Here is a 22,129-nt window from a genome sequence, read left to right as displayed (position 1 = left end):
CTGAACCAAGGCATTGAGTTCCTTGGTGAGCATTGGAGGTTCTTCCTCTAATATCTCTGTGCCAAATGGCTTGGCATTCAGCTTTATCAGAAATCCTAGGTACCAAGTAATTTGCTCTTCCCTAGTTTTTCTTCCTCATCAAAGGAAGAGTACTCTTTAGATTTTATGATCTTTAATCAAGCATTCAAGGAAACTTCAACGGGCTCTTCATGAACCTTGGGTGTTATCAGTTCTTCAATAGACGAGTTCTCAGTGGGCTTAGGGTTGCCAACTACCCCTATTTTAGCATTCAATGCCAGGACTTGTGTTTCTTTGGGCATTGAACGCCCAACTTGTGTCCCTATGCTAGCGTTCAACGCCATCTTTTATGCTGCCTTGGGCGTTGAACGCCCAGTAAGGACCTCCTTACTAGCGTTCAACGCCAGTGATGGTGGATTTTTGGGCGTTGACCGCCTAGTAAAGACTTCTTTACTGGCGTTCAACGCCAGTGATGGTGGCTTTTAGGGCGTTGAACTCCCAGTAACGACCTCCTTACTGGCATTCAATGCCAGTTTGTGTGCCATTTTGGGTGTTGAACTCCCAGTAAGGTCTTCTTTACTAGCGTTCAATGCCATAGTATCCCTTTCAGATTTGGCCTCAGCTTCTACAGTGATGGCCTTGCACTCCTCTCTTGGGTTTACTTCAGTGTTACTAGGAAGAGTGTTAGGAGGAGTCTGAGGGATTCTCTTACTCAGTTGACCAACTTGTACCTCCAGATTTCTGATGGAGGACCTAGTTTCTGTTATGAAACTGTGAGTGGTCTTAGAGAGTTCAGAGACTATGGTTGCTAAGTCAGAAAAGCTCTGCTTAGAAGTCTCCATCTGTTGCTGGGAAGATGGGAATGGTGGTCTGTTGTTGAACCTATTCTAGGTTCTTCTACCTTGATTATTGTTGAACCCTTGCTGAGTCTTCTGTTGATCCTTCAATGAGAAATTAGGATGATTTCTCCATGAGGAGTTGTAGGGATTTTCATAGGGTTCTCCCAAATAATTCACCTCCTCCATTGAAGGTTGATCTGGATCATAAGCATCTCCTTCATAGGAGGTGTCTTGAGTACTGTCAGGTGCAGCTTGCATTCTAGTCAAATGCTGAGAGATCATATTGACCTGTTGAGTCAATATCTTATTCTGAGCCAATATGGCATTCAGAGTGTCAACCTTTAGAACTCCTTTCTTCTAAGCTATCCCATTGTTCACATGGTTTCTCTCAGAAGTGTACATGAATTGGTTGTTTGTAACCGTTTCATTGAGTTCTTGTACCTCTGCAGGCGTTTTCTTTAAGTGGAGTGATCCACCAGCAGAATAGTCCAAGGACATCTTGGACATCTCAAATAGTCCATCATAGAAGATGCCTAAGATAGTCCACTCTGAGAGCATGCCAGGAAGACACCTCCTGATCAGTTGCTTGTATCTTTTTGTCTAAAGTTTTGAACTTTCACCCTCTTTTTGTCTGAAGTTTTGAACTTTCACCCTGAGCTTGCTCATCTTTTGAGGTGGAAAGAACTTGGCCAAGAAAGCATTGACCAACTTTTCTCAAGAGTCTAGGCTTTCCTTAGGTTGGAATCCAACCATATCCTAACTCTGTCTCTAACAGCAAAAGGGAAAAGCATAAGCCTATAGACCTCAGGATCTACTCTATTGGTCTTAACAGTATCACAAATTTGCAAGAATTCAGATAAAAACTAATGTGGATCTTCTCGTGAAAGTCCATGGAACTTGCAATTCTGTTGCGTTAGAGAGACTAATTGAGGCTTAAGCTCAAAGTTATTTGCTCTAGTGATAGGTATGGAGATAATTCTTCCATGGAAGTCAGAAGTTAGTACAGTGTAGTCACCAAAAACTTTCCTTGCATCTCTTTCATTATTAGGCTCGGCTGCCATATCTATGTTCTCAGCTTCTTGTTCGAATAGCTCTATGAGGTTTTCTCCGGACTGTTGTGCTTTAGCCTCTTGCAAACGCTTTCTTAGGGTCCTCTCAAGTTCAGGATCATGATTAAAGAGAGATTATTTATCTCTGTTCTTACTCATAAACAAGAAAAAAGAATCCAAGAAGAGAGAAAGAAAAGGATTCTCTATGTCAGAATATAGAGGTCTTTTGTTAGAAAGAGATAAATCAAGTAGAGAATAAAAGACTGTCCTTTAATGAGGCTAGATTTCAAAAATCAATAGAGAGAGAAAAGAAGATATTTTCAAAAATAAAGATGGAAAAGAAAGGAAATTTTTGAAAAAGAAGAGAGAGAAAGTAGTTAGAAAATTTTGAAAAAGAAGAAAGAGAAAGGAGAATAAAGAGAGAATAAGATAAAACATGTAACTAATTAACAAAGATTTGAAAATAAGATAAGATAAGAGATTTCAAAAAGATTTAATTTTAAAGATTTTGAAATTTAAAATTGAAAAGGGAAAGTCAACAAGATAAGATAAGAATTGAAAAGATTTGAAAAAAATTTGATTTTTGAAAAAGATTTGATTTTTAAATTTTAAATTTTAAATTTTAAATTTTGAAATTGAATTTTAAAAATTTGAATTTCAAATAAGATAAGATAGGATTGAGATTTGAAAATAAGTTTGAAAAGATAAAATATGGTGAAGATTTGAAAAAGATTGAAATTTGAAATTTAAAATTAAGATAAGATAAGATAGTGATTTGAAATTAAAAGAAAGATAAACCCAAGATAAGATAAAAATTTGAAAAAGTTTGAATTTTAAAATTTTGAAAGAGAGATAAGATAGGAAAGATTCAAATTAAAAGAAAAGATTTGAAAATATTTAAAAAGATAAAATTTGAAATTTGAAATTAAGATAAGGTAAGATAATGATTTGAAGTTAAAATTTGAAATTTTTTTGGAATTGTCGAAATTTTTTTTGTTGAAATAAAGATAAAAAAGATATTTTATTGAATTAATGAAGAAAGAGAAAAACAACCAAAAGACACCAAACTTAAAATTTTTAGATCAAAGAGTACTAATTTTTCGAAAATTAAGAAAACAAACACCAAAAGACACCAAACTTAAAAGTTTTAAGATCAAAACAAGAAAAGAATCAAGAACAACCTGAATACCAAGAAAGAACAATAAGAACAAATTCAAAAATTTTAAAGAAGAGATAAACACACAAAAGATACCAAACTTAAGAATTGATACTAGACTCAAACAAAGGACACTATTTTTGAAAGTTTTTGAAAAAGAAACCAATAAAGTTCAAACTTTTAACAAGAAACAAGAACAAAAGACTCAAACACAAGACAAAGATTAATAAAGAAAAGCAGAGATTTTTTAAAAATTATTTATTTATTTATTTATTTTTGAAAAAAAAAAATAAAAGACCCAATCAAAATAGTAAAAAGTACCTAATCTAAGCAACAAGATAACCCGGTAGTTTGTCAAATTCGCACAACTCCTGGCAACGACACCAAAAACTTGGTGTACAAAACTGACTCCGCACGTTTCGTACAGATAGACCGGCAAGTATACCGGGTCATCCAAGTAATACCTCAGGTGAGTGAGGGTCGATCCCACAGAGATTCTTCGTTTGAGCAAGCAGTTGTTATCTTGCAGATCTTAGTTAGGAGGATCAAAAATATAGTTTGTCAAGGAAAACGCATAAAACAGATAAATAAATAAAACATTATTAGATAGGTGTAAAATCAATGGTATGAGACCGGTTGAGGTTTTGGAGATGCTTTGTCTTTCCAGATTAACTTTTCTTACTTCCTTCTTCAATAACTTTCTGATTCTTTCAATGGCAGTCGTAAGTTATTAACTCTTGTGCTCTCATCAAGTTAACCTCCTCTACTGCAGCAATCCACTATGTTGAAGTGACTCAGGTCCTCTCATCAAGCCACCTCTAGGCTTCTCATTGTAGCAGAAGATGAAGCTCTAAGCAATCCACTCCCCTTCATGATCCTACTCAAGATACCACAGACAAGGCAGATCTTCCGGATCAGAAAGTGTTGCTTCTCTGACTCTAGCCTTAACGCCACAGAGACCTCACTTATCCTCGGTCAACGGGATTTCATTGTCACGTATCCAAAGTTGCACAGGTACTCTATTAGAATCCGCAAAGCAATCTCTAGCTTTAATTCAATGCTATCCGAGTCAGGACTCGCATGGAACCCAATTCATGAGATGAAGAACGAGAATACATAAAAGAATATAATCAGACTTGCATTAAAATACAACAGTAATATTGTTTATTGATAAACTGAAGATTGATGGTTTAGAATTTACAATAAATCCTCGTTGCAAGTATAGTTTCTAAACCAAACAATAATCCTTTCATACAAAAATTTGTTTGTCACGTAAGCAAACCCAATAAAAATAAATAACCGAAGTATTTAAACCTCGGGTCGTCTTCTCAAGGAGTTGCAGGGCAGTATGATTTATTATTGGTTATGAGTAAAAGTGTATTTTTGGGTTTTTTGAATTAAGGAGCAAGTAATTTAAATGACTAGAAGAATAAATTAATAATAATAAAATCTCTTGGCAAGGTATAAGAAATTGAAGTCCTATCCTAATTATCCTTATCAGGTGTGAAGAGAATTAGATTCTGCTCCTACTTTTAATTAACCGTTGTTAATCAAAGAAAAGTCAAGTAGACAAGTTAATTTGATCATTAGGTCCTAGTCAACTCCTGTGGAGAGACTAGAGTTATTGGAGTACAAATTAACCAGCAAAGAATTCCAATTCCAATCAACAGCTAAGTTTGATAACTCAAGTATTATAAATTACTTAACCAAAGCCAAAAAAGAAAAATAAATCTAAATTTAATTGAAATCATCATAAATAGAATAAGACAATTATTAGTCTGAAATACCTCAAATTATATTTAATAGAACATTTAAATTTTAACATGGAAAAGTTCATAAGCCAATTTGAAAAGATAAGTAATTAACAATTAAAAGTAATAGAATAAATAAAACTAGAAAGTAATTTAAAGGAACATTTAACCTGTGATTGAAGAGATCATAGCTTAAACATAATAGAAATCCTAAATCCTAATCCAGTTGTATCTACGTAATAGAACCTCTCTAAAGCCTAAATCATAATAGAACCCCTCTCTCTAAAAACTACATCTAAAACCTAAAATTATGAATTATTCAGTTGTATCTATGTATCTACGTCTCTCTCTTTGATTCCTCCATTCTCTGACTTATATTCTGTGTTTCTGGCTTGGATTGGGGCCGAAAAAGGGTCCAGAAATCGCTGGGGGCATTTTCTGCATATTTTTGTACGTGGCGTCTATCACGCGTCCGCGTGGGTCACACGTTCGCGTCATCTGGGAGTTTTCCTTGTCACGCGTACGCGTCGGACACGCTTACGCGTCAATTGCGTTCTGCTCAAGGCGCGCGTCCGCGTCATCCATGCGTTCGCATCGCTGCATTTTCGCGCTAGGCACACGTTCGCGTCGTCCACGCGTTCGCGTCGTCGCCTTTTCTTCAAAACTCCATTTTTGTGCTTTTCTTCCATTTTTGTATGTTTTCTTTTTGTCCTTTAAGCCATTCCTACCCTATGAGGTCTGAAAATACTTAACACAAAAATCACGGCATCGAATGGTAATAAGAGGGTAATTAAAATTAATATTTTTAAAGCATAGGAAACATGTTTTTCACTTATATCATAAAATAAGGAAGGGAAAGTAAAACCATGCAGTTTACATGAATAAGTGGGTGAAGAATTGATAGAAACACTCAATTTGAGTACAAATTATATCATAAAATATGGGTTTATCAACCTTCCCACACTTAAACAATAGCATGTCCTCATGCTAAATCCAAGTAAAAGGGTAAAGTTAGAATGGTGGAATCTCATGCAATGCAATCTATTCTAAATGCAAACTAGCTACATGAATCATGCAATTTTAATTATCACCCACCTATATATATATAGAGCTTACATGTGGTTAATCTAATTCATATTTTCAAGGAATTATATATGTATAGCCAAACCTAAATATTTGTTAAAGCACTGTCACAATTGAGTTGGGTTAAATTATTTCATAAGCTTGCAAGACAATTAAACAATTAAGCAGAGATATATGGTGATGAGCTATTGAACCCTCACTGGATTTGTGTTTACTCTCTATTCACTCAGTGTTTGGGGTTAATCACTATATTCTTTTCTATTCTTGCTTTCTAAAACTTTGTTCTTCATCTAACCAATCAACAAATATCGAATACAGACATACAAAAATCATGAGGTCTTTTAAAGGTTGTAATGGGGCCGAGGTAAGGGTAAGGGTATATATATGAGGCTAAGTGAGCTAACAAAGTTGAATCCTTAATTAGTCTAAGATCTCACCTAACGTACACATATTCCATATACATTATAATTTCCTTGGGATTCCTAATTTTTCACTTTCTTAATACATACTCATGTACCAAATTCAAATTTTGATTCTTATATCATGTGCATTGATTTCTTCACTAAACTTATTATTGGGGTAATTTTGTCCCCTTATTGATTTATTTAACTAAAAAAAAATTTTTTTTGAAATATAAACAGAACATATATCAATGCACATGGTATTTTTATTTATTTTGGTTTTATATGAGTATACTCCCAAAATCCTTATTATCTTATTGAGTTAATCCTTTTCCTATCAACCCATGTTCCCATGTTTCCCCACACTTAGTGGATACACAATCTCTATCTTAAGCTAACCGAGGATTCAACTTGGAATTTTTAATTTGTTTTTTTTTGCTTAAGGCTAGTGATGTAGTTATAGAACAGAAGGGGATTTAAAAGGCTCAAGGGGGCTAACAAGGGTGATGTAAGAGGTAGGCTAATTTGGGCTAAGTGAGCAATTTAAACAATGGCCTCAATCATTTCTTGGTATGTATCTATATTCTATATTGGACATATAGATTAAAACAAAGTAGAGATTACTAGAATAAAAAAGAAGGGCGAATACACAAGAATGAAATAATTATGGTTAAATAATATAACCATACAAATAAGCTCAAAAAATCACAGGTTGTGTGTTCTCTAGCTCAAAAACCATATATCAGTTATGTATGTCATGCAAGTAGAAATCAAGAGTTCCCATTATTCTCAATGTGAATCTTAGGGTGGCCCTTAAAATCTTAGTGTTCTTCCTTGAAAAATGTTGTGTAAATTAACCAATCATTTATTGCTATATATATATACAGTGTGTGGATTGTTGTGATTCTATTATGCTAAAATTTTTAGTTTACTTTTTTTATTTTCAATTAATCCAAGTTATAGTATGCTAAAAGGGTAAACTAAACTAATTAATCTATATATTCTATATCACAACTTAACTAAAATTGCAACTAGACTAAACTAAATATCTAAGATAAGTATATAAACTAAAGTGCAAAATACAGAAATACTGTAAAAATATAGAAAAAGAGAAATGTGCAAGTATTGAAAGACAAGATAAGAAAAGGTAAAGTAAAGGATAAAAATAGAAATAAAAAATAAAAATACAGAAAAATAAGCAAAATAGGATAAAAAAAAAAGTGTCTGAAGAGTGGTTCACCAAAATAGTATGCCAGAGATGGCGACCTCCCTACACTTAAATGATAGCATCGTCCTCGATGCTCACTGAAGTTGGGTGTGAGAAGTGTCATCTCCGGAAGGATGGGCTGCTGGTGTCTCTGCGGTAGGCTGAGGATTTGCAGTCTGAATAAGTGTAGGAGGAGCTGCCTGCTGAAGCGGAGGCTCTGTCTGTATAGGAATCTCCGGATCTACGGCCTGGATTTGGTGGGGCTCCTCATGGTGTGGTGCAGCCTGCTCAGGTCCTCCCTGCTCAGCCTGGGCATGTGCCTCCTCCTCATGATCATCCGCCTCCGCATCAGAAGGCTCAGAAGCGGTGTCAGGCTCGGAGGGGATGTCGCTGCTGGATCAGATCATCAACATGAGGTGCTCATAGCGTCCCTTGCTGCGACGCTCCATACAATCCAGGCATGCGAAGAGGCGGTGCACCAGATGATAAATGGGCTCAGGAGCAGGTAGAGGTGCAGTGGATGGGGCTGGTATAGCAGTGGATGCAGAAGGGGCATCTGAAGATGTGGCTGCCTCACCCGAGGCAGTGAGAAAAGGAGGTCTATACCCTAATACTAGAAACTTCCTGCTGTGAGGAATGATCTTCTTGCAGTCTGTAGCAGTTGGCTTCTTATCAGCCAGCTCCCAAGGCACGTCAGCTCGGCGGCCTAGCTGGGTGATCAGATAAGGGAAAGGGAGAGTGCCTCTGACATGGACCCTGACCATATAATACCTGATGAAACGTGGAAGATACAGGTCCTTACCCTCCATCACACACCAGATGAGGGTGATCATAGCAGCGGGCACCTCTGTCTCATGAGTGCTCGGTATCACGTAGTTGCTCAGGATCTGCTGCCAAAGCCGAGCCTCATCATTCAAATATATCAGCTTGATTTCCTTAGGCATCACTGTATTCTTTCCCATGACCCATGGGGCAGTAGGATCAAGGGTTATTCTCTGCTTGACTGTATCCCAATCAAATCTCATGTATCTCATGTCCTCTTCGGCCTTTTGTAACCGTCAGGCTGATCAGACTTAGGCTGAAGCCAGAGGATGTCCTCAATAGCTTCCTCAGTGACCAGAATTTATTTTTCTCTGAAGTGCACTATATCCAGGGAGGTCTTGAAATAGTTACAGTAAAATTCTCTGACCCAGGAAGTATTGACCTCTGTCAAGTTCCTTTCCATGAAGAACCAGCCTCGTTGTTTAATCTGTCCGGAAGTGTACTGGGTGAGTTCTTCTGGAATTTTAAGAGGTCTCTCCAGGTAGAGGTTCCTGGCAGTAGCAAACATTGGATACTTGAGCTCACAGTATCTGTTTGCAAATTTGATTGGATCTGTGGCAGTGAGGAGCTGGTCGGCCTTTTCCTGCGGGGTAAAGTTCTTTTCCCGCCAGGAATCGTCGTGAAGGAGATCCAGGATAGAGATAGAAGATTCTCCTCTTTTTCTGTTTGCCTGTGGTAGCCTTGCCTTTTCCTTTCCGTTAGGTGTCAGACATCCTGAAAAGTAGAAGTAGCAGGATATAATTGAAGAATTAAAGCAGGAAAACAAGTAGGCAAGTAGGAATTTGTCAATGTAAGCATAAAGGCAAAAAGAGCAATAGAAGCAAGATATGAGGTAAATATATGTACATTTTGGATTGAATTCGAGTTAAAAAGCTGAGATGAAAAATCACAATCCAAAATATAATAGAAGTGGAATTCAAGTTGATTAGGAAAAATCAGTAATCATGCCTTGAGTGAGAAAGTTAAAGTAGTTAGGTAAAAACCAAAAAGAAGAGAAGTTAGAAAGCTAAACTGGTTAGTAGTTAAAAAAGGAAGTTAAAGTGAGTGGCATGAGAATGATTTTCTTAATTACCAAGAAATCACAATCTTGAAGAATAACCAACTCATATTCAAGCAAGGATTGCAGTTCATTGATGATAATTTCTATAGATAAAGTAAGTTTAAAATGAGAATAAAATCATCAATAACCAAATATTACTCAGGGAACAAAAGGGGATAAGAATGCTAGCCCGTGCATTCATGAATTGGTTTGGTTGTAGCCAAAATAATGAGTTTTTAAACTAAGACATGAATGGAGTGGATTAAACCATTTGCAGAAAATTGGGCAGCATTTCGACTAAAATTGGATGTTCCCGGGTAGTAAAACAGCAGAAAAATTCAGTTCATATGAAAGTAAATAGTGCTGAAAAGATTAACAACTAGTAAGAACAGGAAAGAGCAGTTCAACAGCAATATCAAATATGAAGAACAGCATATGAACATAATCATTACAGCATATTCAGAATTGCGAATCAGATAAAAATAGTTAGCAAGAACGGTGCAATTTTCAGGCCTAAATCCACTAACCACATCCTAGCTACCTAACTACCTAAAATCCACTACAATCATGCATTTCTAACTATCCTAATTTTGAAAAAAAAAATTCGAAAAGCTAATTAACTAATTAACGAAAAACAGGATTTAGTGTTCGGTGGAACCTGGTGCGCAGAGGAATAAAAGTATGGAACAGAGAGATGGTGGGAATGTGGTGGTGGTGTTGGTGACGCAGCGGCGAAGGGTGGTGGCACGGCGGCGGTCCGATGTGGGGGCGGGGGCGATGGTGGTTGTGGGTAGTTTAGGGTTAAGGAGAAGAGGTGAGGGAAGGGGGTGCGGGTTGAGGTGGTTGGGGGGTGGTGCGGTGGTGCGGTGGTGGCGGTCCGGCATTGGAGGCGGTAGCAGTGGGGTTGGTGGTTGTGGAGGGAGGAGAAAAGGGAGAAGGGGAGGGAGGAGAAGAAAGAAAAGAAGAAAGAGGGGGCGTCGGAGAGGTGGTGGTTGAAAGATGGGAGGAAGAGAGGTTGCAGATGGGGAGGTGGGGGGGTTTTCGCGTGAATGGGTAGGGCTTCGCGTGAAGGGGGGTTAGTGTTTTTGAATCCACGCGAACGCGTGGAGCACGCGATCGCGTGAATTGGGCGAAAAGGGTGTTGACGTGAACGCGTCATTGACGCGATCGCATGAATTTGGTAAAAGGTAAGGGACGCGTACGCGTGAAGCATGCGAACGCGTCGCTAAAAATTGTGCTAAACGCACAATTCTAGCATCGTTTTGGCGCAACTCTCTATTTCCAATGGGATCCACAAAATCCACGCGACGCGGATGCGTCGCTTACGCTTTCGCGTGGGATGTGCGTAGTGCAAGTGACGTGTTCGCGTCAGGGACGCGAACGCGTGGGCCGATTTGTGCTAAACGCACACCAGCCGCACGATTCCAGCCCAACTTTCTGGGCGTTGGATCTTTACGCCGATTTCCATTCGACGCCCACGCGTGACCTGCTCGCTCACGTAGGTTGATTTTTTTTTTAGTCTTTTTTTTATGCAATTATGCAGTATGTAATATACAATGCTAATGTAGATGCTATGAATAATTCCAGGTTCAATAAAAATAAAATAAAATAAAAGCAAACAAAATGAAGTAAAATTGAAAAAGGAACGATCATACCATGGTGGGTTGTCTCCCACCTAGCACTTTTAGTTAAAGTCCTTAAGTTGGACATTTGATGAGCTTCTTGCTATGGTGGCTTGTGCTTGAATTCATCCAAAAATCTCCACCACTGTTTGGAATGCCAATAGCCTCTGGGGTCCCAAACTAGGCATGTAAAGCCTTTGAGTAAATTCAAACAGGTTCTCAGGTTCCCGGGGTGTTGAATGTCAGAATAGATTCCAGGATCCCAAACCTTGCTCTTATATCCGCCTTTGTCTTGATTTATATTTTTCCAGCCGGGCGGTTTGGAAGTTGCATTCTCACTAAGATGGCTAAACATTCTCTGATACCCATTCAATCTAACTCGAAACCAATCCTTACACTTCAGATTGAAGCGTGGAACCTTATTGAATCTTGCATTCTAATTTTGAGCACGAACCATTTCCTTTTTACTCTTAAAGCCGCAAAGAGCTCTAAGCTGACCATCTGTTTCAAGCAAACCATATTCAAGTGGAAAAGTAAAGATAAAAGCTAAGGATTTTACCCACTTAAAATTTGTATTGGGTGGCAATGGCCTTGGAATAGGTGTTTCCAGTGGTTTTGCAAGCTCTACTCCCTCGTGTTCTTTTGTAAATTCTTCCACTTCCTTGCAAATTTCTTCAGTTGTAACCATGTCTTGATCGAAGTCCTCGATATCTTCCTCATCACTTAAGTCATAAATTGGAGGTTGTGAAAAATCTACCTCTGCATCATCTTCGTATTCACTTGGGGAAGATTCTTCCATCTCAAAGAATTCACTTGCGGATGCGAGTTCATTACTAGGAGAATTGGACTCGTAGTCTTCATCATCAAGGAAACTTGCTTGTTGAGTTATTTCGTCAAGTTCTTCATAAGATTCTTGCCTTGGAGGTTGCGCACTATCCTCCTTAGCATCGATTGTAAATTTCTTAACGGGGTTCTCCACAATTCTGCATTCCCATGGAGGTTCAGCGTCTCCTAAGTCTTCAACCAATTCTTCTTCTTCTATAATTTCAGCTTCCTCCACTTGTTTCAGTACAAAATCATGCTCTGTACTGTCCAGTGGGGTTTCTAGTATCTCCTTCATACTGCGTTCTTCATTAGTTTGTCCACATGAAGCCATGGGGGTTCCTTGAGTGTCCGAACGTCGGGAAGGTAGTCTATTTATCGCTTGATTCAATTGGTGAAGTGTGGCATGAAATTTTTCAAATGTTTTCTTGAGTTTCTCCCTTGATTTTTGGAGCGATGGATATGGACATGGTGTATATGAAAGTGGTGGTTCTCGGGAGTAATTAGGTTGGAATTGGGGTGGATACAGGTTAGGGTTATATGGAGGTGAATGGTAGTAGTTAGCTTGTGAGTGTGGTGGTTCAAAGCTGTGTTGAAGAGGTGGTTCATAGGTGTATAATGGGGCTTGTTGGTAATTACAAGGGGTCCATCATAACTATTGTTCTGACATGCATTATTGAATAGGCATCGTCCATGATAGTTTGGAAGGTGTTGTTGCCTAAAGGATTGATCGGATCCTCGTGGCTCCGTCCATCTCTGACTGTTTTGACCTTGATGCATGTTCCTGTTATAGCTTCCATTCCTTTCAACATTATTAGAACCAAACTCAAAGCGATAGGGGTGAGAGTTCATAGTAAATAATAAAAATTAAAAGCGAAAATAAAAGAAATAACAAGCAGAAGAAAATATTAACAATAACCAATAATAAGGCACACAGTTGCAACTCCCCGGCAACGGCACCATTTTGATAAAATGAAGATTGATGGTTTAGAATTTACAATAAATCCTCATTGCAAGTATAGTTTCTAAACCAAACAATAATCCTTTCATACAAAAACTTGTTTGTCACGTAAACAAACCCAATAAAAATAAATAACCGAAGTATTTAAACCTCGGGTCGTCTTCTCAAGGAGTTGCAGGGCAGTATGATTTATTATTGGTTATGAGTAAAAGTGTATTTTTGGATTTTTTGAATTAAGGAGCAAGTAATTTAAATGACTAGAAAAATAAATTAATAATAATAAAATCTCTTGGCAAGGTATAAGAAATTGAAGTCATATCCTAATTATCCTTATCAGGTGTGAAGAGAATTGCATTCTGCTCCTATTTTTAATTAACCCTTGTTAATCAAAGGAAAGTCAAGTAGACAAGTTAATTTGATCATCGGGTCCTAGTCAACTTCTGTGGAGAGACTAGAGTTATTGGAGTACAAATTAACCAGCAAAGAATTCCAATTCCAATCAACAGCTGAGTTTGATAACTCAAGTATTATAAATTACTTAACCAAAGCCAAAAGGAGAAAATAAATCTAAATTGAATTGAAATCATCATAAATAGAATAAGACAATTATTAGTCTGAAATACCTCAAATTATATTTAATAGAATATTCAAATTTTAACATGGAAAAGTTCATAAGCCAATTTGAAAAGATAAGTAATTAACAATTAAAAGTAATAGAATAAATAAAACTAGAAAGTAATTTAATGGAACATTGAACGTGTGATTGAAGAGATCATAGCTTAAACATAATAGAAATCCTAAATTCTAATCCTAAGAGAGAGGAGAGAACCTCTCTCTCTAAAAACTACATCTAAAACTTAAAATTATGAATTATTCAGTTGTATCTATGTATCTACGTCTCTCTCTTTGATTTCTCCATTCTCTGGCTTATATTCTGTGTTTCTGGCTTGGATTTGGGCCGAAAAAGGGTCCAGAAATCGCTGGGGGCATTTTCTGCAGATTTTTGTACATGGCATCTGTCACGTGTCTGCGTGGGTCACGCGTTCACGTCATTTGGGAGTTTTCTTTGTCACGCGTACGCGTCGGTCACGCGTATGCGTCAGTTGCGTTCTGCTCAAAACGCGCCTCCGCGTCATCAACGCGTTCGCGTCGTCGCCTTTTCTTTAAAACTCCATTTTTGTGCTTTTCTTCCATTTTTGTATGTTTCCTTTTTATCCTTTAAGCCATTCCTACCCTATGAGATCTGAAAATACTTAACAAACAAATCACGGCATCGAATGGTAATAAGAGGGTAATTAAAATTAATATTTTTAAAGCATAGGAAACATGTTTTTCACTTATATCATAAAATAAGGAAGGAAAAGTAAAACCATGCAGTTTACATGAATAAGTGGGTGAAGAATTGATAGAAACACTCAATTTGAGTACAAATTATATCATAAAATATGGGTTTATCATTTATCCATGAAACTCAGCAGAGCTCCTAACATTAACCTTAGGAGGTTAGTGACTCATACTGTACAAAAGTGATGACTACAAATGGGGGGCGAAAGAAGATCACGTAGAAGGTCCTAAACAAGGTTGATCTTCTCCTATATATACCAATCTAATAATTAAGGATTATAGAAATAAGATAAACTAGGTTGATAGTGCAAAAATCCACTTCTGGGGCCCACTTGGTGAGTGTTTGGGCAGGGCAAAGGGTTTCTCCACATGCTAAGACTCCTTAGGGGTGTTGAACGCTGGCTTGCGACTCCCTTTTGGGCATTGGACGCCAGCTGCTCCCTTTTGAGCGTCTAATGCTAGGAATAGGGTAGGTGGCTGGCATTGAACGCCAGTTTTGGGCCTTCATTACCAAAGCAAAGTATAGACTATTATATATTTCTGAAAATCCCTGGATATTAGCTTTCCATAGACGTTGAGAGCGCGCCATTTGGACATATATAGCACCAGAAAATCTCTTACGAGTGCACATAGGTCAGATCCTGACAACATCTGCAGTCCTTTCTTTGTCTCTGAATAAGACTTTTACTCAAGCTCCTCAATTTTAGCCAGAAAATACCTGAAATCGCCATAAAGCTCACAAAATCAAAGTAGAATCCAAAAATATGAATTTTGTACTAAAACATATGAAAACATAATAAAACTTAAAACAAAATATAATGAAAACTATATGAAAATGATGCCAAAAAGCGTATAAAATATCCGCTTATCAGAACACCAAACTTAAACTGTTGCTTGTCCCCAAGCAACCAAAAACAAGTAGGATTAAAAAGAAATAGAAGAATACAATAAATCTCAGAGTTTTCAATGAAGCTTAGTTTCAATTAGATGAGCGGGACTAGTAGCTTTTTACTTCTGAATAGTTTTAGCATCTCGCTTTCCTCTGAAGCTCAGAAGTGTTGGCATCTTTAGGAACTCAGAATCCCGATGATATTATTGACTCTCTGATAAATCCCAATTTTGTGGTTTATCTTGTGCTTATTTTGGAGGATTTTATCACATTTATTCAATGAAATAGCATGGTTTTGTAATTCTCCCTTAATTTGTACTTAAGTGTAAAAACATGCTTTTTAGGCCTTAAAATTGGTAATTTTAATTCACCTTTGATTCCACTAGATACCTAGATGTGTTTGTTAGTGAATTCAGGTTGAAAAGGCTAGGAATGAATCAAAGGACTGAAGAGAAAAGCATGCAAAGTGGAGAGCTCATAGAAAAACAAGGATTTGGAGTGCATTCTTGGACGTGCACGCGTGCCCGACGCGCATGCGTGGATACGAGGTCGCATGGCGATGCGTACGCGTGACCCACTCGTACGCGTGGATGGAAAAATGCCGCGCGACGCATACGCATGACCAACGCGTACGCGTCGATACTCGCACGTGACCTCATTAAAGTGAAAATGTTGGGGGCGATTTCTGAGCTACCCAAGCCCAAATTCAACCCATTCCTGAGGCTATTTCATGTAGAATTCAAGCTTGGACAAAGGGGGAGCACTTAGTTGCAGGATTGGCATCATGTAGGTTAGTTTTTAGAGAGAGAAGCTCCCTATTCTCTCTAGAATTAGGGTTCTTAGGTTATTGTGCATCCTAGATCTAGTTCCAAATTCCTTATTTCAACTTGTTTCCTTTATAATTTCTTGTTCTAATACTTCAATTCTTCTTGGTTCTTTTATTAATTTTACTTTTATGCCTCTTTTATGTTCATGAATACTCATGTTCGATTTGGATCCCCTTTTAATGAAATTTGATGTTGATGTCCTTTTATTGTTGATTTGAGTTGTGAATTTTACTTTCCTTGCAATTGTTAGTTGGTAGATTTTACTATTTCTTGTACATTTACCATGCTTTCCTTTTATGCCTTCCAAGTATTTGACAAAATGTTTGGTAGGATGTTAAAGTAGATCTTGAGCATTCTTGGCTTGGAAAGAGTAATTAGGCAATCTTAAGTCATGAATACCCAACTTATGTTGGTGATCTAGAGTTGTTAGTTAATATGATTTCCATTGACTCTAATCTCTTGCTAATTTAATTAGTAAGTGATTAGGACTTTTGGATTGAGATTAGCTCATCTTATTAGACTTTCTTCGAGTATGAGGATAACAAGATACCTTCCTCCATCGTCGGGGATGACGTAATAAGATAAATTCTTGTTTATTATTGTGATATGATTAACTAATCTTGTTTGACATTCTCCCTATGTGAAGATAACATGATAGCTTCTTCCATTTGCTGGAGTTGACTAAATAGGATGAATTAATCATTGTATGACTAGGATAGAAAGCCTATATCCTCAATCTTTGCCATGAATGTCTCTCTTTATTAATTGCTTTCTTTAATTGCTTACTTGATTTACTTTTCTTGTCATTCAAATTCTTGCCCCTTTATTTTCTTGTCCCTTATAAATCAAACCCCCATATTCCTTCATAGCCAATAATTGACCACTTCATTGCAATTCCTTGTGAGACGACCCAAGGTTTAAATACTTCGGTTAAATTTTCATTGGGGTTTGTACTCGTGACAAAACCAATTTTTGATTGGGAGGATTGTTTGTTGGTTTAGAACTGTACTTGCAACGAGATTTCAATTGAGAAATTCCAAACCATACACTCAAAATCCTTTCATCAAAATGGCGCCGTTGCCGGGAAATTGCAATGGTGCTATGTTATTGGCTATTGTATATATTGTAAATAGCTTGATTTTTGGTTTGTTTGTTAGTTTTTGTTAGTTGTAGGATTTTTCCCTCTTTGTTTCTTATTAATATTTGTTTTTATTTTCTCTTGTCACTATGAATTCTCATCCTTTTTGCTATGAGTGTGGTTCAAACTATGTTGTAGGAGATAGAAATTACAATGATAACATGCATCAAGGAAAGAACAACCAAAGGTGGGAGGAGCCTCGAGCATTTGATCAACCTTCATGGCAACAACCTCCACCAATGTACTATGAGCAAGAACCACTCCAAGACGCATACCAATCTAATGTGTGTGATGACCCTCATTGTGGTTGTCAACCACAATCATCATATGCATATGATCTCCTTCCTCAATATAGCCATCCACCATACTCACAAGCTTCATACCACCATTCACCTCCATATAATCCTAACCCATATCCACCACACCAACCACCATATGAACCATACTTAGAGCCACCACCATTCCAACACCAATACTCCCAAGAACTACAAATTCCATATACACCACCTCAAGACTTTCACCAATATGAACTACCTTCCGACTACAATGCCCTTTCCTCGAATGATGAACCCTCTCTTCCACCACCGCCTCCTAATGAAGCCCTCATGCGAGAACTAAGAGATCTTGAATCTCGTATCCTAAGGGAACAAGAGGAGATGAAAAAATAGTTCAAGGAGGTAGGAGCCAAGTTGGCTATCATAGCGAAAGCCATTAACAATGTGTACTCATCTTGCCTAAGCTTACACAATCAAGGCACTCCCATTGTTAAATGTGGAGAAACAACCAAAGAGCTTAGTGAGGGAGTGAATTTAGAGCTTCAAGATGAAGAAGAGAAGTTAAAGCAAGAAGTGCAACAAGAGGAAGAGGTAGAGATTATGGAACCAAAGGAAGTGGTTGAAGATTTAGGAGATATTGAGTGCAAAGAGGAATCCCATGTTGAAGAGCCTTCTTCCATGGAGTTTGAAGTTAATGTTGAGGAGGAAAGTGCACAACCTCCAAGGCACGATGAGAGCGAAGAACTAGAAGAAGTGTTCCAAGCAACAAATCCTCCTATCTATGACGATTTCGCATCAACATATGATCCTTTTGAGCTTGATGAATCCTTCCCCACTATGCTTGGAATTGATGATGAGGTAGACTTCACTAACCTCCTATTATGATTTGAGTGATAGGGAAGAGGTAGAAGACACTGGTGAAGAAGAATATCAACTTGAGGAAGCTTGGCAAGAGGTAGGACTTGAAGCACTTTCTCAAGTGGTGGAAGCCTCTAGAAGAGAATGGACAGGAGTGGAACGTGCTCTATCAAGACCATTGGAAACTCCTCCACATATGTTACCATCCAATCCTTCATTTGAGTAGGTAAAATTCATTATTCTTAGTTTTATTACCCCACTTGAATTTGGTTTGCTTGAGACGGATGGTCAACTTAGGGAGCTTTGTGGAATTAAGCGTAAGAGGAGGATGTTTAGTGGTTGGCAGTGTAAATCTAGACTCATTATGGTTTAAGCTTCAAGGAGTGGATGCAAAGGTTGGTGTAGTACTCAATTGAATGGGTCTAGGAGGGTAGTTTAGTATCCTCATGAGAATTCGGCTTTTCTGCCACCCAGAGAGAATCAACGTGATCAAATTGAAGACGGGTGTGAAAATAAAGTGTGGGATCCTAGATCACACAAAGATAATCAAGGTTGGGAGCCCATGGTTTGTGAAAAACTCCATCAAAGCCTGGAGTCATTAACTTTGAATGATGAAGCACAATAGAAGTCCAAGCATTAGTGGATGTTCAAGGATGGATTCAAGCACAAGCCACCTTGATGGATAGCTCCCTATAAGTCCAACTTAAGGACAATAAACAAAAGTGCTAGGTGGGAGACACCCCACCATGGTAACATCTTTCCCTTTTTCCCTTTTTGTAAATATTGGTAAAATAGGTTTAATTTCATATTTTGTTTAGTTTGTTGAGTTTATTTGGTAGTTCAGTATGTTAAATAAGGTTTTATGGTGTTTTGGTAGCTGTTTGGAGGTTTGGAATGCTTGGTTTGGTGCAAAAACATGGAAAAAATTTGGAAAATAGAGCACCAAGCCACGCGTACGCGTCACTCACGCGTATGCGTGACCCCCAGCATTTCGACCATCCACGCGTACACATCGCCCACGCATACGCGTGGATCCAACATTTTCAACTTCCATACATTTTCCCGAGAGTTGTGCCTACTTCATGCCAACTTTGTGCCTGAGGCACAACTCTACCCACACGTACGCGTCACCGCCCCAAATAACTCATCATGTGTACGCGTCGCTACCATTTCATCAATCCACGCTTACGCGTGACATACGCGCATGCGTGGATTGCCCTGTTTCACCCACCTTCTTTTCTTCTCCTCTTTCCATTTCTTTCCTTCTTCTCTTCTCTTTCCATCCTTCAATCATCATCCAGCACTACCAAACACCATCCATAACCATTTTTTTTAGTTAGTTAGTTAATTATTTAGTTAGTTTAATTTTTCATTTAATTTTTTATTTTTCATTATAAGTGTTGGATTACTAACTTTGTTGCTAATTCTTGCTGCTTATTATTAACTTAATGTTATTTTAGCATAATTATTTTTAATTTTCATTGTTGGACTTCCTTGTTGAGGTTATGTTTATTTACTTGGTTTTGAACCATTCCATGCTCAATGTTTTTGTGAATACCAAGTACATGTTACATTGCCTTCAAGCTTCTAAATCTTTTGAATTGTATGCTTTGGCCACCATGCATTCATCATCCATTGTTAGGCAAATGTGTATTATCATTGCATTTTTTTAGGTGATGCCTGTTTATGATTTACCCTTATTCACATCACTTATTTCATGCATTGAGATTGTAGAATTGTGAAATTGGATTGAAAGCTTACCTAGTGACATATTTTTGAGCTTTGTAAAGCTTTGTGAACCATGCTTGCTATATGATTAATTTCCACTTTTATCCTCTCTTTCCTAAGTTCCATAGCATCCGTGTGGTTCACCTCTATGTCACTTAGGTGTTGCAAAAACTTCAATATGTGTCATTGATTGTTGTGTAAGTTTCATATACCATTTTGTTCACTAAGTTTACTTATACATCGATCAATGTCCATTCATTATCCAATTTACAATTGCTTGGTTAATTGCTTGGATGCTTTCATGCTTCTTCATTACTTGTTTGCTTATCTTAACTTACAAGTCTTTTGAAGTATCTCAAGTACACTAGAATGAGTGAAGCGTATACTTTTTTTTGTATAATTGTGACACGGCTTTTAAATATTAGCGTGTGAGTCCTAAACCGCATGCAATTTAGGACCCACACACCTGCCTTTCATTAATGTTACACTAATTCACTCACTCCGCTCTAGTGATTTACCTCATTCCAACAATGTATGCTTCCTTGCTTTTACGATTACGCCTCTTACTATCCTCTTTTCTATTTTTCATGGAGTCATCATAAGCAAATGGAAGCGGAAGAAGAACATGCAGCACCGGTTGATCCACCAGCTGAAAGTGGCAACTAGGAAAGTCGTCGTACCCCCTTGCTCATCTTTGAGTGCACCGAGGACGGTGCAAACTTTTAAGTGTGGGGAGGTCGTCCGAGCACTCGGCATTTTTGGGTGACAAGTTTCTAATCCCAACACTTTTGCATCTCAATTTTAGATTTCTTAGGATTTTTAGTTACATTCTCTTATTTTGCATATATATACAATAAGCTTAGTCAAAATAATAAAACTTTTTTCAAGAATTTTATCTATAGGGCACCCCAATTAATTAAAAAAAATTTTAGAACTTGCTTGAATTATACATATATTGTGGATCATTTTTTTGAGCTAAGAACACAAGCATGTGAGATTTGAGCCTAATTGTGTGGTTACATCATATAACCACTGATAAACCACTATTTTATGGTTTATCTTGTGCTCATTTGAGTAGTTTTCATCAAGTCTTTACCCATTTATTCATATGATTTGCAAGATTTTATAATTTCTTCCTAGTTTTGTTCTATGGTTGAAAACTTGCTTCCTAGGAAACTTTAATTTGTGTATTTTAATTCTCATTTATACCATTCGATGTCGTGATCCGTGTGTTAAGTGTTTCAGGCCTTACAGGGCAGGAATGGCTTAAAGAATAGAGAGGAAGCTTGCAAAAATAGAAGGAACACAAGAAACTAAGGAGATAACCAGCGAGCATCGACGCGCACGCATGCGCGCGATATGAAGAAATTTGCAGCGACGCGTGTGCGTGCCTGACGCGGACGCGTGAATTGGAGTTTTGCAAGACGACGCGTGCGCGTGCCTGATGCGTACGCGTGACAAGGAAATTCGCCGAATGACGCGCACGCGTGACTGACGCGTACGCGTGACATACCCAATCTGCAGAAATAACAGAAAATACTGGAGGCGATTTCGGGCCGAGTTTTGACCCAGTTTTCGGCCCAAAAATACAGACTAGAACCAGGGAACGTACAGAGACTCAAGACACATTCTCATTAGCATAGTTTTTAGGTTTTTAGATCTAAATATAGAGAGAATTTTCTCTTCCTCTAGGTTTTCTTTACATTCATATTTCATTAGTTTTATGCTTTTGCTTTGGGATATTGAAGAGTCATCACCTCTGTTGAAGATACTATTCTAGTTTGTTTCCTTACTTCCTATTTATTTATTCCATATTCTTAGTTCTTATTTAGAGTGGTAATTAGATTATTTTAGATTTATTAATGCAAAGAGTACTTTTCCTTTAATTAATTTTCAATCCCTATTTTATTTAATTTATCATGTCTTCTTCTTATATTTCTATGAGCGTTATATTCATGTCAATGGAGTAGATTCCCTACTTGACATTGGGGTTGATTAAGAAGAGACACTTGAGTTGGAATGCTCAAGTGATTAGTTAAATTAGAAGTTGTTGGCTAATTCTGTATTTACTAATGCTAGACCTTCCCAAGGAAGAGGACTAGGATTTGCGAATAAGAGTTAGCTCAATCACTTGACTTTCCTTTATTTAGTAAGGGTTAACTAAGTGAAAATAACAACCTCTTTATACTACACTTGAGAGAATTCCAACAATGATAGAACTTCCAATTAATCATTCCCCCAGTCAAGGCCTTTTTAATTAGAATATATAATTTTCTTTTAATTTATAATTATTTATTTTC

The 22,129-nt window shown here is 37.6% G+C and overlaps 1 protein-coding gene across 1 annotated transcript in view; it reads left to right on the top strand.

The window, feature by feature from the left end:
- The window catches only part of LOC107647224 (nucleolin-like), a 31,027-nt gene extending 12,700 nt beyond the window's left edge, over positions 1–18,327 (top strand). The window contains exons 4-5 of the mRNA XM_016351333.1: positions 17,722–17,926; positions 18,141–18,327. Of these exons, the coding sequence (XP_016206819.1) occupies positions 17,722–17,926; positions 18,141–18,327 (392 nt within the window). The remainder of the gene's footprint in view (positions 1–17,721; positions 17,927–18,140) is intronic.

Source organism: Arachis ipaensis, chromosome B06 (genome assembly GCF_000816755.2).
Source record: "Arachis ipaensis cultivar K30076 chromosome B06, Araip1.1, whole genome shotgun sequence".
Taxonomy (NCBI): domain Eukaryota; kingdom Viridiplantae; phylum Streptophyta; class Magnoliopsida; order Fabales; family Fabaceae; genus Arachis; species Arachis ipaensis.
Note: the sequence above shows the minus strand (reverse complement) of the source record. Positions and strands in the feature narration are given on the sequence as shown.